Genomic DNA, 15,942 nt, shown 5'->3' on the forward strand with positions numbered 1-15,942 from the left:
TGTGAGACTTTTGCTGTTGTGCACAGATGTTTTGAAGTGATTTAAGTGTCTCAATGCTGTTACATTCCTTGATACACAACAGGACTGTAATGAATAGCTGCCTTGAACATCAACTTGATTTTTTTTTTTTCCAGCTGAGTGATGATTTTCAAAATGCACTGCAAAATTCCTTCTTCACATCCATGCCATTGCTCACCTGTCGCCTGCCAAGTTCTGTTCACTTTCTAAAAACAAGCACAGCTTGAATCATCAGTAGATGCCTTTAAGATGTTTTTACTGCATGGTTTCTACGAATTAGCTAAAAAAGTGAAATGTTATGTAAGTGGTGAATAGTTGCCACTTTGGGACTACACTTAACTCCATGTGCCAGGACTTTACGCAACAATTCTTCTGAGGATTCTTGGGAGTTCATTAATTAATTAAGTAATTTAAAGTAGCAACAATCAGACGATCTGTGTATGAAAAAGAAATCAATCAGTCATGCTGTTCAAGGTAGCATTTGACTTTGGAGAAAGTCTTTGTATCATTGTAGCTCCATTGTACCATATAAGATAAACACAAGCTGCAGAGTCCAAAAAAGAAATTAATATACTAGCATAGCTTATTAGCTGTGTTCCATTCACATATATTTAACTTTCACTGTCAGACTAAAAACTGTTCCACAGAGCCTAGCCAGCAATCACCCCACACCCCCCCTACTTTCATAACTATGTATTGACAGAAAATTGCTGTATGGGTAGACATTACATGATTGAGTTCTGGCACTCACTACTTTGTGTAGACAGTCTTCATAGAATTTGAGATATTATTTAAGATGGTAGCCACGGTGGATTTGACAGTCGTGGTGAGTGTCACAAATTTCTGACTTGTGCCGGCAAAGAGACCAGAACTACACATGGATCCACAACCAATCATAGCTTTCACAAGCAAACTGACCTGGAGAGGTAATCAGATAACCTCAGTTTACCTAAGGCAGCAGCACAATGCAGACATAGGAGATCCTCTGCATCTGTCAGGTTAGGACACTAGTGGATGTTTCTGGAAGGTCTTAAGCTGCTGACACTCTAAAGCACAAGTGTTAGGCTGTTAAAGTAACTGCTAAACATTGTTGTACCTGGTCGTGCCTCATTTTCTTTCCCAGATGAAAGGGAAATTTGATATTTTCTTGTTTTTGGCTGAGAACAGAGCTGTTCTAAGTGCTAATTGGAGATTTCAGTGTCACAGGGTCTGCACAGTTTCTCTCCACGTAGGTGAAAAAAAAATGGTGAAAGCAGTATTTCCAATTCTGGAAGCTTGCAGTTGTAGGTTAAGATAAGATCTTTTCAGTGGAATACTCTTTTTGATTAATCGTTGCTGCTTAGATAACTTACATATATTGGTCTGAATACAACGGGAAATGTGATGGTCTGGTGATTTGACTTGTTTTGTATCTGTAAAGTAGATGAAGACAGATATGTTGCATAAACCCGTGCTGTGTGTGTTTTTTTTTGGTGCCGTGCATTTTTGTCTGCATGTCGTACCATCTCTCTGGTTCTACGTGTGTTTGATTCATTTTTAAAAGGTAGATGGAAATGACACCTCTACCATTGCTGTATTCAAGTACTAGCCTAAAAGACAGGTTAAAGAACATGTATAAATGTATCTAAGCCTTTATGAATGCATGCAAGCGTCCACACATGGCAGACAAATACATATAATAAACACAGGTATCAGATTACTCCCATCAGCTGCAGTCACTTCTAGTCAGAGCTTGAAGGTTTTCAGGGTTGGTTTTACCCAAAACCTGTTTGTGTTTTGGGGGCTTCTGCTCTGTCTATGACACCTCACATGTAGTAGCTTTTACTTTTTTAGTCTACAACCAAAAATACAGCCCTGCTTGTAGAAGATACTGAGATAAATACCATGTATTACCATACAGCTCAAAATACTGAGATATAATTTTTGGTCCACGTCACTAAGCCATACTGGAAGCCTTGCCTGGCCTCGTTTCACTTTTTTCCTGCCTTTTGCTATGTGGATGTTCCCCACAGAGAGGTTTCAACAACCTGGTCCATCTTTCATAGATTTAATCACCATTCTGGATTTAAAAACTATTTTCTAACTTGCTCGCAGCGTGTCTCCAGGCAAGGCCTTGTGAGTTTAATGATTCTGTTTTGGGATCTTAAAAATTAGATCAGACATCAATTACCTGGCCAATAAATTTAACAACAGAAAATCATTTCATTGAGTTTTTTAATGAATTGAAGTCACTCATAAAGCAAAAAATGTAAGGTTCAATTTTAATTGGGAGTTCAATATATTCACTGTTGGAATGTTGCTTGGGCAAAACAAGTACATTTTGAACTGTGGGATGTGATTTATTTTCACTATTCTGTTTTTTATTTTGAGCTTAAGTGTTTCTGAGCAATGCAACAATATAGAGACTTGACAGGCATGATTCTAATTTTGATCCCTAATCATCATAAATGCCCAAAATGTGATCTAAAGTTGTATCCAAACCACTCTCTGGCCCCTGTGTGCATTTTTCATTGGCTGTTTCTCTTCTCACAATTTTCCCCGTTCTAAAATTGGTTGAAGCCTTTTTAAAAAAAAAACCCCAAAAAAACAGTACATCGTGTATCATTTGCGTGGCTTTGACAGATGTTATTTTGATGTAACCTTGCATATCAGGATGATGTTTATGTTTTTACCATCCACAGTGATTGTAAAGGGAGTCACTTCTCTGAAAACTGAACTCCCACACATTTATGATGTTTGGATGTTTTTCATAGTTAGTTGACTGTTCATAAGTCTGTGGTTGTGAAGCTGTGGGTAGTGGTAGATGTCTGCACAACAACAGCCATTGCGCTCTGATTTTCACTCTCCCTACCGCTGTGTTTTTTTTTATTTATCACTATTTTTCCCCCCTGTGGAAATGCTATTCTCTCTTTCCTCCCACTATTTGTCTCTCAAAAATATTTTTGCCCTCTGTTTACCGCCTTCACTTCCTTTGTCTCCTGTACAGATCAGTCTGACAGGCCAATAAACAGATTCATTTCTCAGATGGTTTGGATGCAAGGGCCCAGTTTCCATTACACAGACTTATTCTGTAGGTGATTGTGAGGTGTAGCATTTGTACTGCTGCTGGCGTTAAAGGTCGATGCTGAGTTTATTGAGCTTTCAGTCTGTGTTTTTGTTTAGAATAAGAGAAGTGATGCAAGCTGACTGAAAGTGTTCACATGCATATTACTGTAAATAAGCATGGCTGTGTGCTTGTGCATGTGCCTGGCCTCTTCAGTTTGGTTTGCCTGCAGTGATTTTATTCTGAGTCTAGGCCAGTGGTAAATAGCACTCCGTGGGTTTTTAATTCCTGCTGTGTCTTTTTCTCTAACTTCTACAGTCAAAACTTGGAGAGCTATTTCTGATCCTGCTGTCTGTTGTTTCTGTCGTGCGGAGAACATAAATCGTACCCATCATCCTGTACAGTGGGAATTTTGGTCCAGTGTCTATGGATTTAAAATAGTACAAAGCAATTTAGTCAAAGTGATGCCATATTTCACAAAATTCTGAACCTTTTGAACTTTTAAAATTGTGAAGATCGTGAACCTTTTAGCCAAACCAGGCCTGCAGGGAAAGGTAGGAAAAGGTTTTTAAAGGGTTTTAAAAGAGTTATTTTAACTACTAAGTAACATCCCCTAAGGGAACACTCCTTTCAGTTTATCAGTTTAGCGATGCACTGTGAAATTCCAGGCCAATAGAAATAGTTAAAGGCAAAAAATAATCCATTGTTAATTTTTAGATATGCAAATGCAAATTCAAAAAAAAAAAAAAAAACCAAAAGAGTAAGATATGATAAGTGATACAACATATGAAAAACCTGGCTGAATTCCAAAATGCTTTTTTTTTTTTTTACTAAATTTCAAAACTTCTAGATTAACATGCAACAAAAGCATTTCACTAATCTATTTTTATTTTCTATGAATTTTTAACTTGAAGTTAAAAATGTCAACGTTGAAGATGCCAAGCACTCAGAGAGCGCAAATCTCCGCCAAGGCCATAGGGTCACTGACGCTGTAATACAACAGTAACCCCCTATCCCGCAATAGTGAAGAATCCTTAAAAAAATTCCTGATCCAGATCGTGATCCGGATCACTTCTTCATCTTGTCATTTCCGACCACTCCACAAAATTTCATCGAAATCCGTTCATAACTTTTGGAGTAATCCTGCTGACAAACAAACAAACAGACAGACAAACAGACAAACAAACCAACGCGACCGAAAACATAACCTCCTGATTAAAAACTCCACGAGGCTTACAAGAAACCATTGATCAGTCTAGATGAGGATCCAGGGCAAAAGAGTGCATTGACTGAATTGCAGTTTGTGCATCTGAAACTGTTCAATAAGCTACACTTTTTTGGACATACTTTTGAGATATATTTATAGACGGTGGAACTACTGGAAAGTCTTGTTCTTGAGTGCATCATTGCTTGGCTGTTTTTGTTTCCAACCGTGAGTCGCTGGCTTTTTTTTTTTTTAATGTTTTGAACATACATATATGATTCAATTTTTTATGTATTGAAAAAAATCTGCTTTACCAAAATGTTACAGTTCTTTCTTAGAAAAAAGAAAATAAAACAATTTATCCCTGACATAGCCAGTGGTTAATTTTAACCCATGTGAGCGTGGAAAATCTTGAATTAATATCCTTTCTTTCCCTGTTTGCGTGATAACACACATACACACAATCTGAATGCTCAGATGGTCAGTGTGTGTCTGTAGTAAGTGTTCGCAGCTGTTTTGGTTTGAATCTCGGCATGAAACAGCCTGGCAGTGTTGTTCTTGACTCGTGCTGTCCTGAATTAATAGCGTTCTTTCAGTCAACAGACAGTCGTCGAGATTGATGGCTGTTTTCCTTGTGGCTCGCTGTGTTTTCAAGATCTCTGTGTTGTTTCTTGGTGGACCGATTCGCCGAGTGGCTCGCTGGTTGCTGTGTGGGCCTGTTTTGTATGTATGTGTGAGAGAAAGGAAGAGTGACAGGCAGGAAGACACAGGCAGGAAAATTTTGCGAATAGTAGACTCCTGTTTGGTTACTGTCAGAATGTGTGATGACAGGTGCCACCATGTGTGCATGGGAAAGTGTGTGTTTACAGTAGTTCTATGGTAATTAGGAAATTAGCTTTGGTCAGAGAAGTCACTGTTGTTTTGTTTACTCTCTCTCTTTTTTTTTTTAAATAAGACATGAAAATAAATGGATAATCCAGTATTTGACAGTAAAAATCAAATTATAAACTAAATGATGATAATTGTACTTGCATATAAAATGTCAGAAAAGCTCGAGTCACAGAATACTGACATTTGGGCATTTTTACTTGACAGTTAATCAGGTATCAGAATAGATTTCTGAATGACTCTTGTGTGCAAACAGTGCGTTGGTTGGGACTCCTGTACAACTTTTTCAGGGTGTAGCGAAGCAGGATAGCCAGATAGAGTGGGGTGGGGGTGGGGGGTTGACATTTCAATCACAACAAGCCCCAGTACATGAGCGCGCGAGCACACACACACACACACACACACACACACACACACACACACACACACACAAACACACACAGTGCACGTGCAAAAACCTCTAGCCGTTTGGTTTGAGGTTGATTCCCTGTGACAGCCTAAATATTTGACTGCGTCGGGCACCAAGGTAAATGCACCCCGCAAGAATGTTTTTACAGGGCGAGAGAAAGGGAGAGAGAGAGAGAGAAAAGAGAGATGGGGAAAGAGGGGAGGGAGAGAGAGATAGGTCTTGGACAGAGATAAATTGAGAGGAAGAAAAGGAGAAGTGTAGTCACAGTTTCATCCGAATGTGGTTTGAGTGTTGGCCACTGGTTTCTCGGTAGTTAGTGTCATCTACATGGAACAAGTGCGCATTTTTGTTATGCGCTGAAGGGAGGAGGTTAATGTATAACTCTACTCCAAAAACATGTATCTGTAATAAATCTGTAACACACTGTGAATTTAATCTTTAGTCTCCCAAGAGACATACAAGGAAACAGAACATACGTATTAACTTGATGCTATTGATGTGTAGCCATGTAATTGTTTAATATCACTAATACTAATACATTAATACATGCTCATCCTAGGTGACCTGGGTTTTAGAAAGACTATTGTTAAGTATAAATTGGATGCAGTGTGCAGTTGTTTGAGCTCTTCATACTGATCAACCATAAGAGGCAATTTAAAATGCTACAGGAATATGCTGATATACCAATGTTTCTAATATTTTACTCGTTTATTGATAATCAAAAATATCACAGGAGTGAAAAGTGCTCATTTCCATTGTAAAGCACATAAAATACTGTTCTTTGTTAAGTTAACTATACTGTATTTTTTCCTTTTATTTATTCACATTTTGAAGCAAAAGAAAATGTGTGCACAGACGGCACTCTGGCAATGGAAAGAGTTGTTCATGTCAATGTTAACTCACAAGGATCGCAAGAATTAGGAAATGTAAATGATAGGAGGACTTATTGTTTTTCAAAAAGAGAGAAAAAACAATTTTGGTCATTTTAATTTTCAAAGGTATTTGCCTGGGGACGTTTCTCTGTGTTGCTTGGATTCTTTTGCTCTCTTTTACTCTCTCCTCTTTCTTTCCTGTACAGGAAATCCTGGCCCTATATTTTCCTTCTTTTGTGTAGTATTGGAAAATTAATAAATCTCTCTTCAAAGGTCTGCTTTGAGTTCTGCAGAGGGTGCAGTAATCCATGATGATGAAGCATTTAAACACACACACATGGCCACAGACACACACACACACACACACACATGTACATACAAACACACTAAGACAAGACCTAATCTTGTACAGGTGTATACACACTTACATACACGAAAACACGCACATGGAGTGAGGAGGTCATTAGTGACCTGAGGAATGTAAGGGTCAAATCTAAAAAAGACCTGATAGAGGGGATCTATAGGATCAAAGGAGAGAGGGATGGAAAAGGAGGGAGTGAGGGAATATACAGGATCAAAGAGGAGAGGAAGGGAGGTATGAAACGATGGGAGGATAAACGTGCGAGGGAGAGATGTGTAGGCAAGTTGGGAGGAAAGTCAGAGAAAATGTGCTCAGGGGAGCTGGAAGGAGGGAATAGAGGAGAGAGGAATGGGGGACAAGGGAGGAAAAAGAGCTAAATGAGGGAGGGGTAGAGGGATGGAGTAAAGAAACAATACGGATAAGTCAAACTGACAGGTGTGTGTATCTGTGTTTAAATGGTGGGTTTTCGGCAAGAAAGTGAAAGGTTGTGCCGTGGTGAAAGATTTATGTATGTGCAGTTTGTTTCTGTGTGGTGGGAGTGTCAGCGAATGCCTGCTGAATAAAATAAATACATATTAAATAAATAATAAAAAGCCTTGGCGGCTTTGTCCATTAGACACAGCCATTTCTTTACACACATTTTGTTGATTTCCACTTTTAACACTTTTGCTTTTTTTTCTCAAGTCTTTTGTTACATTGAAACATGAAATATATACTGAACAAAATTCAGAATTAATCTTTAGTGTGCAAGGTGGAATAAAAATGTTTAATTACTGACTCCTTCATAGAGACAACAGACACATTTTTTAATCAGTCGCAATTTTTTTTTTTTTTTTTTTTTATCACCTCATGTATGAGAACTTCAGCCTGTCTTTGTCTGGAACCTCAAATAAAGTACAGGTTACATCCTACAAAAAGAAAAAAAAACATCCCAGTCAAATTACAAGTTGTTGGTGTGTAAATGTCTGGCTACCTGAGGATTCCACAAGGTCTCAGAATCACTGCTTTGTACACTCCTAGCAGTGCCACTGTACTCCTGATAGGTCTTGTTTTAGGGCTGACTGCTCCGACTAACATTTCACTGATAACATCACTCATAAGTAATTCAGAATCCCTGTCTCTGCCTATTTCTGTGTGCCTTCGTCTCCGTCTGTACTCCCGTTCTGAGGTTTCACTGATAACATCAGGAGTGAAAGTTTTTTCACTATGTTTCTTTCTCACTTTTTTTGGTCTCTGTTTTCCTCTCTCTTATTGGTTTGAATCTTTTTCTTACTGATTCAGGTAGCAATCATACTCAGTTTCTTTCTCTGTCTCACTGATATGTGTGTATGATAAAATGAGGGAGAGAAAGAGAGAGTTGTATTACTGTGATAGCATCACGGAGTCAGTAGGAAACAGAGGAGCTGTTGGAAGTCTTCATTTGTACTTGGGAGATAGCCAAGACTCATTGAATTGCCTGCAAGATTGTTTGCTTTCTCTCCTTCTGTGTGTGTGTGTGTGTGTGAGTGTGCGTGTGAGCGTGTGAGACGACATAGTTTTTCGACATTGTGGATGGACTACTTTAAATGTGTTACACCATATCCTTTTCTGCTTACTTAGACACACAAAAACGCAGAAAATTAGGAAAGATGTGCTGCATGCAGCGCACACACACACACACACACACACACACACACACACACACACACACACACACACACACACACACACACACACACACACACACGTTTCTTTAGTGCCTCATTAAATCTGAGTTGGAAATTAAGTTACTCACTCTCTGAATCCAGTGCCAGCACTTATTACTACTCCAGATTCATATTATGACATGACCTCTCATACAGTTTACTTAGTGTATACATTTATGCACAGTCCAAATGTGTTGATGCCCTTGTTGGTGGGATTAAAGACTTAAAGTTATCTTATTTTTACTCGTTATGATTATGGTGATTGTGATGGCAGCATTAAGGTTGAAATATACTGAAGATAAAATAACACGAAGCAGGCTGTTGTGTAATTGTCTTCCCCAGGACAAAAGAGGTCCTTCTCTACACCGTGCCACTATATTATTCCTATGTTATAAAATTAATGGTGATGTGCTTATTTATGGTGCCACCACATTAGTACTGGGAGTAGTGATGTCACCAGAACTGATACTTACGGTACCTTTTGACACCAAAATTCTGAAAATGTGACGCTACTTGTTATTCTTGAGTACTGTACGTACCACAGGCAACATAGGTACTGAGTAGGTTTGTTAATAAAAAACAAAAACAAAAACATAAAACTGATTCTTGGATACGAATTGATACTGAAAAGTACTATTGGATTAGATACTCACTTGCAACTGTATTTTATATCATCAGTTCTGTGCTCCAGCTTATACCCAGCTTCACACAGCCTTCCACACCAAATAAACCAAGTCAAAGTACCAAAATTAGATGATCTTGCAATCTAAAATGGACAAACATATGGTGATAAAACATGCAATTAAATGCTCATGTGCACAGCCAGCTGAGTTGGCAAAAACTAGCAACGTGTGGTTAGGTTACCTAGTATGAGATCCAGGATAGCTTATTAGCTCAGAAAGTTGATGGACATGGAAAGGTGGAGACTTGATTATTAAGTAGTCATTCCTGTTATAATCCACTTGAAGTCCACCCCTTGGAAGGCATGGTGCAGTGTAATGGAAGTTCTCTGTGGACGAGTCCATGTGTTCACAAAAAAACAGGTGGGCACACGGACATTTGCACAGACCGTCACCACCAGTGTTTAAGGAGCCCTTAAACACTGGTGTTTTGTTCTGTAGTATTACATTTAGTAGTCATACATCAGTCTCTGTCCTTGTCTGTGTACAAATCTTAGCATTTTAGCTTAGCGTAACAGAAAGGATGTAGGCACCACAGTGTGTATGATAAATGTTAAATGAGCACTAAATTAGCAAATTAAAATGACAAAAATCACCTCCCAAACAAACCATCCGTTGATAGAATTGGCCAACCTCAGATAGTGGAGTATTGTTCAATCCAGCCTAGCCCCATGACTCACAAGACTGTTACAGATGTTTTACTAGATCAGACCGCATGATATTAACTGATTGTGCGTAACAGTGAAACGTAACCTCAACATTGGGCTCTAGTTCATGTACTTCCACTTGATTTGAAGTATCTTTCCATTTAGCTCGCAACCAAATGATGATTTTTTTTTATCATTAAGGGGATGCAACATCTCCTTAACAATACTCTAGAAAACTTGCTTACCACTTTTTTTGCAAGTCTTGAACTAAGCCACTGAACTCCTGAGCGAGAGCAGCAAGAGTTTGTTCAACTGGACCGCTGAACACTCCAACTCTCCACATGTGGGAATCTGACCGTGATGATGTTTGCTCTAGATGTGCACACCCACCCCACTCCATCTCCACAAGAGGGGACATTTCCATGACAAAGGACAATTATTGACTTTCATTGGCTCTGCTTGCTTTGATATCAGCAAGGGGTGTGTCTGTGTGTCTGTCTGTGTGTGCAGGAGGGGGGCGGGTTAGGGGACAGCAGAAGAAACAGGGGGACCTGATGAAAGGAGCCAAGTGGGAAAAAGCACCCACTGACCCGCAATGCGCTAGGAGAAGAGGACGATTACAGCAGAAAGAAAGAAATGATTTGTTAAGGCTTTCTTTCTTTCAGTCCTGCTCTCTGCTGCTTTTTTCTACTTGTTTCCTCACTTTCTAGTTAGTGTTTTCTTTCTCTGTCATTCCTTTCTCCCATTTTTTTACTTTTTCTTTTATTTCCCTATATATGACTGATCCTCCCCCTCACCCACACCTCATCTCCCTCCTCCTCCTCCTTCTACTTCTCCCTTCACTACCATAATTTAAGGGGCTGAAAGGCATGGCGAGCACAGAAAGAGGAGAAGGGAGAGCAGTGAAAAAGGGGAGACCCTGCAGATGAGGGCCTTCCTTCACGGACATAGCACAGATGTGAGGGTGTTTTTGTGAAATGAGTCGGGGAGGGGCGGCGATAGGCTAATTTGTGTGGCATAAAGACGGGGGTCCTTTTCATATGCAGAGCTCCACTTTGATGCGCGGCCGATGAAAGCTGGAGGGAGCACAGAGGAGAGGAGAAGAGAGGGTGACGGAGGGGTTCTTTGTCCCCTGACAAGAAGGCATCTGCTCCACGCTGCTCTCCTCTCCTACTCTCTTCAGCTGTAAGGAGCCTCCCACAATGGGGAAGCCGAGAGGGAAAAGTGTCATCAGAGCACCTTAGAAAACAGAACATAAAAAGCAAAACAAAACAAAAAAAATAGCCGCTTGGGTTTGCCTTGCATGCAGGTATGAATATCACTACAGACTTCAAGAGCTGAGACTACACACATATACACACACTGATTAGATTAGATTAGATTGCTTTATTGTCACTGAATGTTCAGCGAAATTTCCTGAACGCATACAAAGATGCACAGTAAATCGTAAAAGCATGCTGACATACTGTGGACAAATTTACATAGTTCCACTGCTGGCAAAAAATGTGAATGAGTATTCACTTTGACTCATTGTTTCTTTTGAGAAGCAAATAAACTATACAAAACTTTCTTCTGTCACTGGGATTGAGATCAATGGCTTCCAGGGTGAAAGGTGTGCATTTGTGTGTGTGTGTGTGTGTGTGTGTGTGGTGAGAGATCAGAGGGAGACCATGCACTGAGGTGACTGGCGGTGCTTTCTGTATGAGCCCGTCTCAAGTCTGGTGTGTAGACTGTACAGCTTTCCGAGCATGTACGTGTGTTGATGTGTTATTGTGTATATCTATATTTGCATGTGCATGTGTGCATATGTCTTTCATCTCACCAGGGCTCTCTTACCAAACACTGGCTGATTTCACGCTCACACAAAAGCTGAGTCTGTGCTGCAAAGCTGAAAGGATTTTTGGTAGGAAAAAAAATAAAAGGTGTCCTTTTTAAAGTAGCTAATTCAATAGGACACGTAAATTAGAATTTTATGCCCAGTCTTGCCTAAAATTTAACATGTTTTCTGTTTGTCGACCACTACTTTTATCTAGAGTAGAATATCTCAACAACTTTTAGATGGATTGCTATGAAGTATTGTACATAAAGTGGTTTCTAAAGTATGGATCATGTAGTGTTTTTTCCACTAGACCAGGCTGGCTTGCAAAAGACCCAGCATGCAGTGCTACACTCTGTTGTTCTGGGTCTTCATTTGATAACTCCTCTCTGTTTCCCAACTGTGGCAGCACTCCAGCACACTGTCACCTCAAAAATCTTCTTTATGTTGATCCCTTGCTCCTCAAAATGTTCCATTAATACCTTGGCTATGTTCTCACCTTTTGTCAGACATTGTTTTTTAGCAGCAGAGCTCCTCTGCCTTACAAATAAATGACAGTATCTTGCACCGACAGCCAAATGTACTGTCATTTCTCTCCATGCTCTTTCTTAATTTCTTTGTTGCATTGCTCAGCAGCTGACCTGGGAATATCTTTAACTCTCAAGTTGATTGTCTCTCTGTTTGGCAGGCCTTGAAATAAAACCTCTAAGCCACAGAATGAAGCCTCCTTAATATATTAATCATCAGTGAATGGCTTTACACAATAACTTTCTTCAGCTATATGGCAGTTTTAGCAGTGGCACAGACTGCACAGCCAATAACGGTTCACAAAATTAATTTGACTTGCAGCTGAGAGAGCACTGTTTACTGTTGGTATGCCAGGAATTAGACTCAAACATAACAATGCCAGTATGCATGCCTGAGGTTCCTGACTCCTGCTTGGTTGCATCATATATACATAATGTATATGGTATGTGAATGATACACATATGATTAACAATGAATAAAATGGATTATTTATTTGCTTCATTTGCATGATCTTTATGCTGTTTGAGAGCCCAGAAAGCCTTTGGGTCTTACATTTAGGTGGAAATAAATGAGTCATTAATCAGTTATCCCTGTCTTATTTTAGGTGATCTTTGCCCTGAACCAGACTTTATTACAACAGGAGTCTTTAAGGGCAGGAAGCCTACAGGTCCCATATACCACTGAAGACCTCATCAGGCACTACAACTGTGGAGATCTCAACTCCATTATCTTCAATCATGACACCTCACAGGTCATACCATCCACCTATCTTATCTTATCTTATCTTATCTTATCTTATCTTATCTTATCTTATCTTATCTTATCTTATCTTATCTTATCTTATCTTATCTTATGTCACTTTCACTCTATCTAATAAGCTTAGGTTCATTTTGACCCCGTGAGCTTACGTTTGTTCAACTGACAGAACCCTTAACCTTTTACTTTCACCCCTAACCTTCTGAACTACCTTACCCTCTTATTCCTCTATACCCTCCCTCTATCCCCCACCCCCCTTTTTTAACCATTGTCTCAATACTTAGCTAGTTCTTCTGTTCTCCCTTTGTTATCCTTGCTATGTCTTTCTCCCAGCAATCCCATGAGGTCTCTGTCAGTCCAAATGCTTTTATATCAACTGTACAATTAGGCATGCCCCCCTAAGCCCTGAATGATGTGTCTCACGAATTTCAGCATTTTCATTTATTCAAAGTCAAAGTTTTGCAAATAACTTAAAAAAAACACTTGTCTCCTGTGTTTCACCTTCATGGCCAATTACCTCTGCAACTGTAGGTCCCTAACTTCAATAATGTGACACTGCCACCCAATGAGCAGGCCACTGCCCAGGAAATAGACAGCTACTTCCGACAGGAACTCATCTACAAGAGAAATGAGAGGATGGGCAAGAGGGTCAAGGCACTGCTTGAGGAACACCCAGACAAGCGCTTCTTCTTTGCTTTTGGAGCAGGTTGGTGTTCTCTAATTAATAGAAAATGCATAAAGAATAAAAATGAACAACATGAGAAGGAATCAGTGTTTATGGTAATCTGGGCCGTGGGTTGTGAAAGAGTGCGAAATTACTGCTATATATGTGTGATATACCAAATCCCCCATATAATGTTTCTGTAATTCATCCAGTGTTTTCAGTGTTTCAGGATATGTTGGACAAAAATAACTTTTAGGTCTTTTTTTAGCTAATTCATCAAAGCAATCCAAATAATTAGTTTTGTCCATGTAACATAATGACTTAAATTCCTGCTTTTGTTTGAAGAGCACTTCTACATAGGAGATTAGAGGGCTCTTAGTCAGACCATCTTGACAAGCTCAGGTAGAGAAAACAAAGACATTATAAGAAAGAGGGGACAGAAGCCCAGGAAAGTTTAATTTAGCTTCTTTTCCCAGAACTGAAAGGGCACAAATATACATTTGTTTTTTGTTTTTTTAGATTTCTCTTAGTGTAGCCTTTCAATTAAAAAAAACAAAAAAAAAACATTGTGGATTTTATTGCATTGGATTTATGGAAACTGGTGCTGGCATCCAGCCCTACTTATGAATGAATAACCTGCTGATGGATAGATGTTGATACCTATCAACTTTCAGTTCAAATAGTTGAGTTTAAAGGAGATGCTCTATAAGCCACAGTTTTATCAATGCAGGGCTAAGCAGAAACAGACTTGTGGTGTGTTTGAGTCATTCAGAAATGTCAGCATAATACTTTGAATTCTTTTATGACTGCAAATCAACCTCATAAGTATCACTTATCTAATAAAAGCAGTCAGTTAAAACAGAGAGGGTGATATGAACAGAAATCATGGATGCTTCTATGTATATGTGTATTCACGTGCATTATATGTGTGTAAGTCCATCTCTCCTTAAGTAGTTATAGCAGTTACTTTTTCCTTGTTCTATTTTGACCAGACCACCTTTTCCAGAAAATGGACAACCAGCTAATTCATTTATTTCTTGAGTCCTTTGTGTTTTTTAAATGATTTTTTAATTCACTGATTGCTCTATTGATTGTATTTAGGCCAGTGTTGTTAATGACTTGTTAAAAGGAGTTCCACTTCGATGCAATTTCCAGAAATCAGTTTTGTTTTTGTTTTGAATATACTGCCAGATGCTTAAATTAAATTGTTAATTTGGCATCTTATAAAGTTTTAGTTAATGTCTCAGTCAAGTGTGCTGAGATTTAGCTTCACGTGTTCACAAGAGCCACCAAATCCTTAGCAATGTTTTTTTATGTATACAGTTAACAGTTTGGAAATAATCTTCACTAAGTGTTAATTGCAGCCCATAATTGTTCATTATTGTTGCCCACACTTTTTCGGGAGGACATTTTTGGGTGGAACAGCAGTGAGCTTTGAGCAGAAAGAGACAGACTTTCACAGACTACTGGTCTGCTGCAGGAAACAGCTGAGGAAAAGCAGATGAACATGCTCGCTCACACACACACACACACACACACACACACACTCAAGCCCTAACAAGGAGTACATTTCAGAGCTTTCCCCTAAGGAGGTGCCTTTACAAGGGCTTGGTCTCTAAAGGTGTGTGCCTCTGTGTGTATTTGTTCGTGTGTGTGTGTGTGTGTGTGTGTGAGCTGGTGAGTGAAAGTGATACGGCCAATCAGCCCAGAAGCATTGGTCTTAGACATATGGAGGGCAGGTTAGGTCGATGTGTACAAGGAATGGGATGGGGCACGTGATGGTACACGCACACATACACACGCATATGCACACATACGCACACACCTACCACACACGCACCAAACACACACAGAACACACATATTACACAGGCCCCTGCCGGCAGCCATACCCAAAACCGATCTGGGTAAAATGTGTCCTTAATTATCCCCGGAGGGGTCAGAGGACAAGCACACACACACCCACACACACACACACACACACACACACACACACACACACACACACACACACACACACATACACACACACACACACACACACAGAGAGAGAGAGAGAGAGAGACTACAATGGAGCCCATTATGTCAGGGTACTTAGTTTCCCTGTTACCATCAGCTGTAAGATCTGTCTTATCACTGACCATATCATGTCCCTCTGATTCGGTAAAAGATGTTTAAACAGATTAAAGGTTCAATTTCATGTATGTTCTCCATTATCAAATGGTGCACTCTCAGACAAATAAAACTCTCAGCATGACCACATTTTAGCAACCAGAATTTGGGAAAGAACTGGATTCTTCCGCTTGAGTTGTAATGCTGCAAGCTTTAAGTAATCTATGATTATGAATATGCTTGCCTTTGGACTAAATCGG

General features: G+C 39.5%; 1 protein-coding gene across 2 annotated transcripts in view; it reads left to right on the top strand.

Annotated features, from left to right (window-relative positions):
* Positions 1 to 15,942, top strand: part of trabd2a (TraB domain containing 2A) — a 53,809-nt gene that overhangs the window by 12,573 nt on the left and 25,294 nt on the right. For both annotated transcript variants that reach the window (XR_004020696.1, XM_030742794.1), the window contains exons 3-4: positions 12,756 to 12,902; positions 13,439 to 13,613. Coding sequence is in view for 1 of the 2 variants with exons in the window: in XM_030742794.1 (XP_030598654.1) it covers positions 12,756 to 12,902; positions 13,439 to 13,613 (322 nt within the window). In the remaining variant the exon portion in view is untranslated. The remainder of the gene's footprint in view (positions 1 to 12,755; positions 12,903 to 13,438; positions 13,614 to 15,942) is intronic.

The sequence above is a fragment of the Archocentrus centrarchus genome, chromosome 12, assembly GCF_007364275.1.
Source record: "Archocentrus centrarchus isolate MPI-CPG fArcCen1 chromosome 12, fArcCen1, whole genome shotgun sequence".
Classification (NCBI taxonomy): domain Eukaryota; kingdom Metazoa; phylum Chordata; class Actinopteri; order Cichliformes; family Cichlidae; genus Archocentrus; species Archocentrus centrarchus.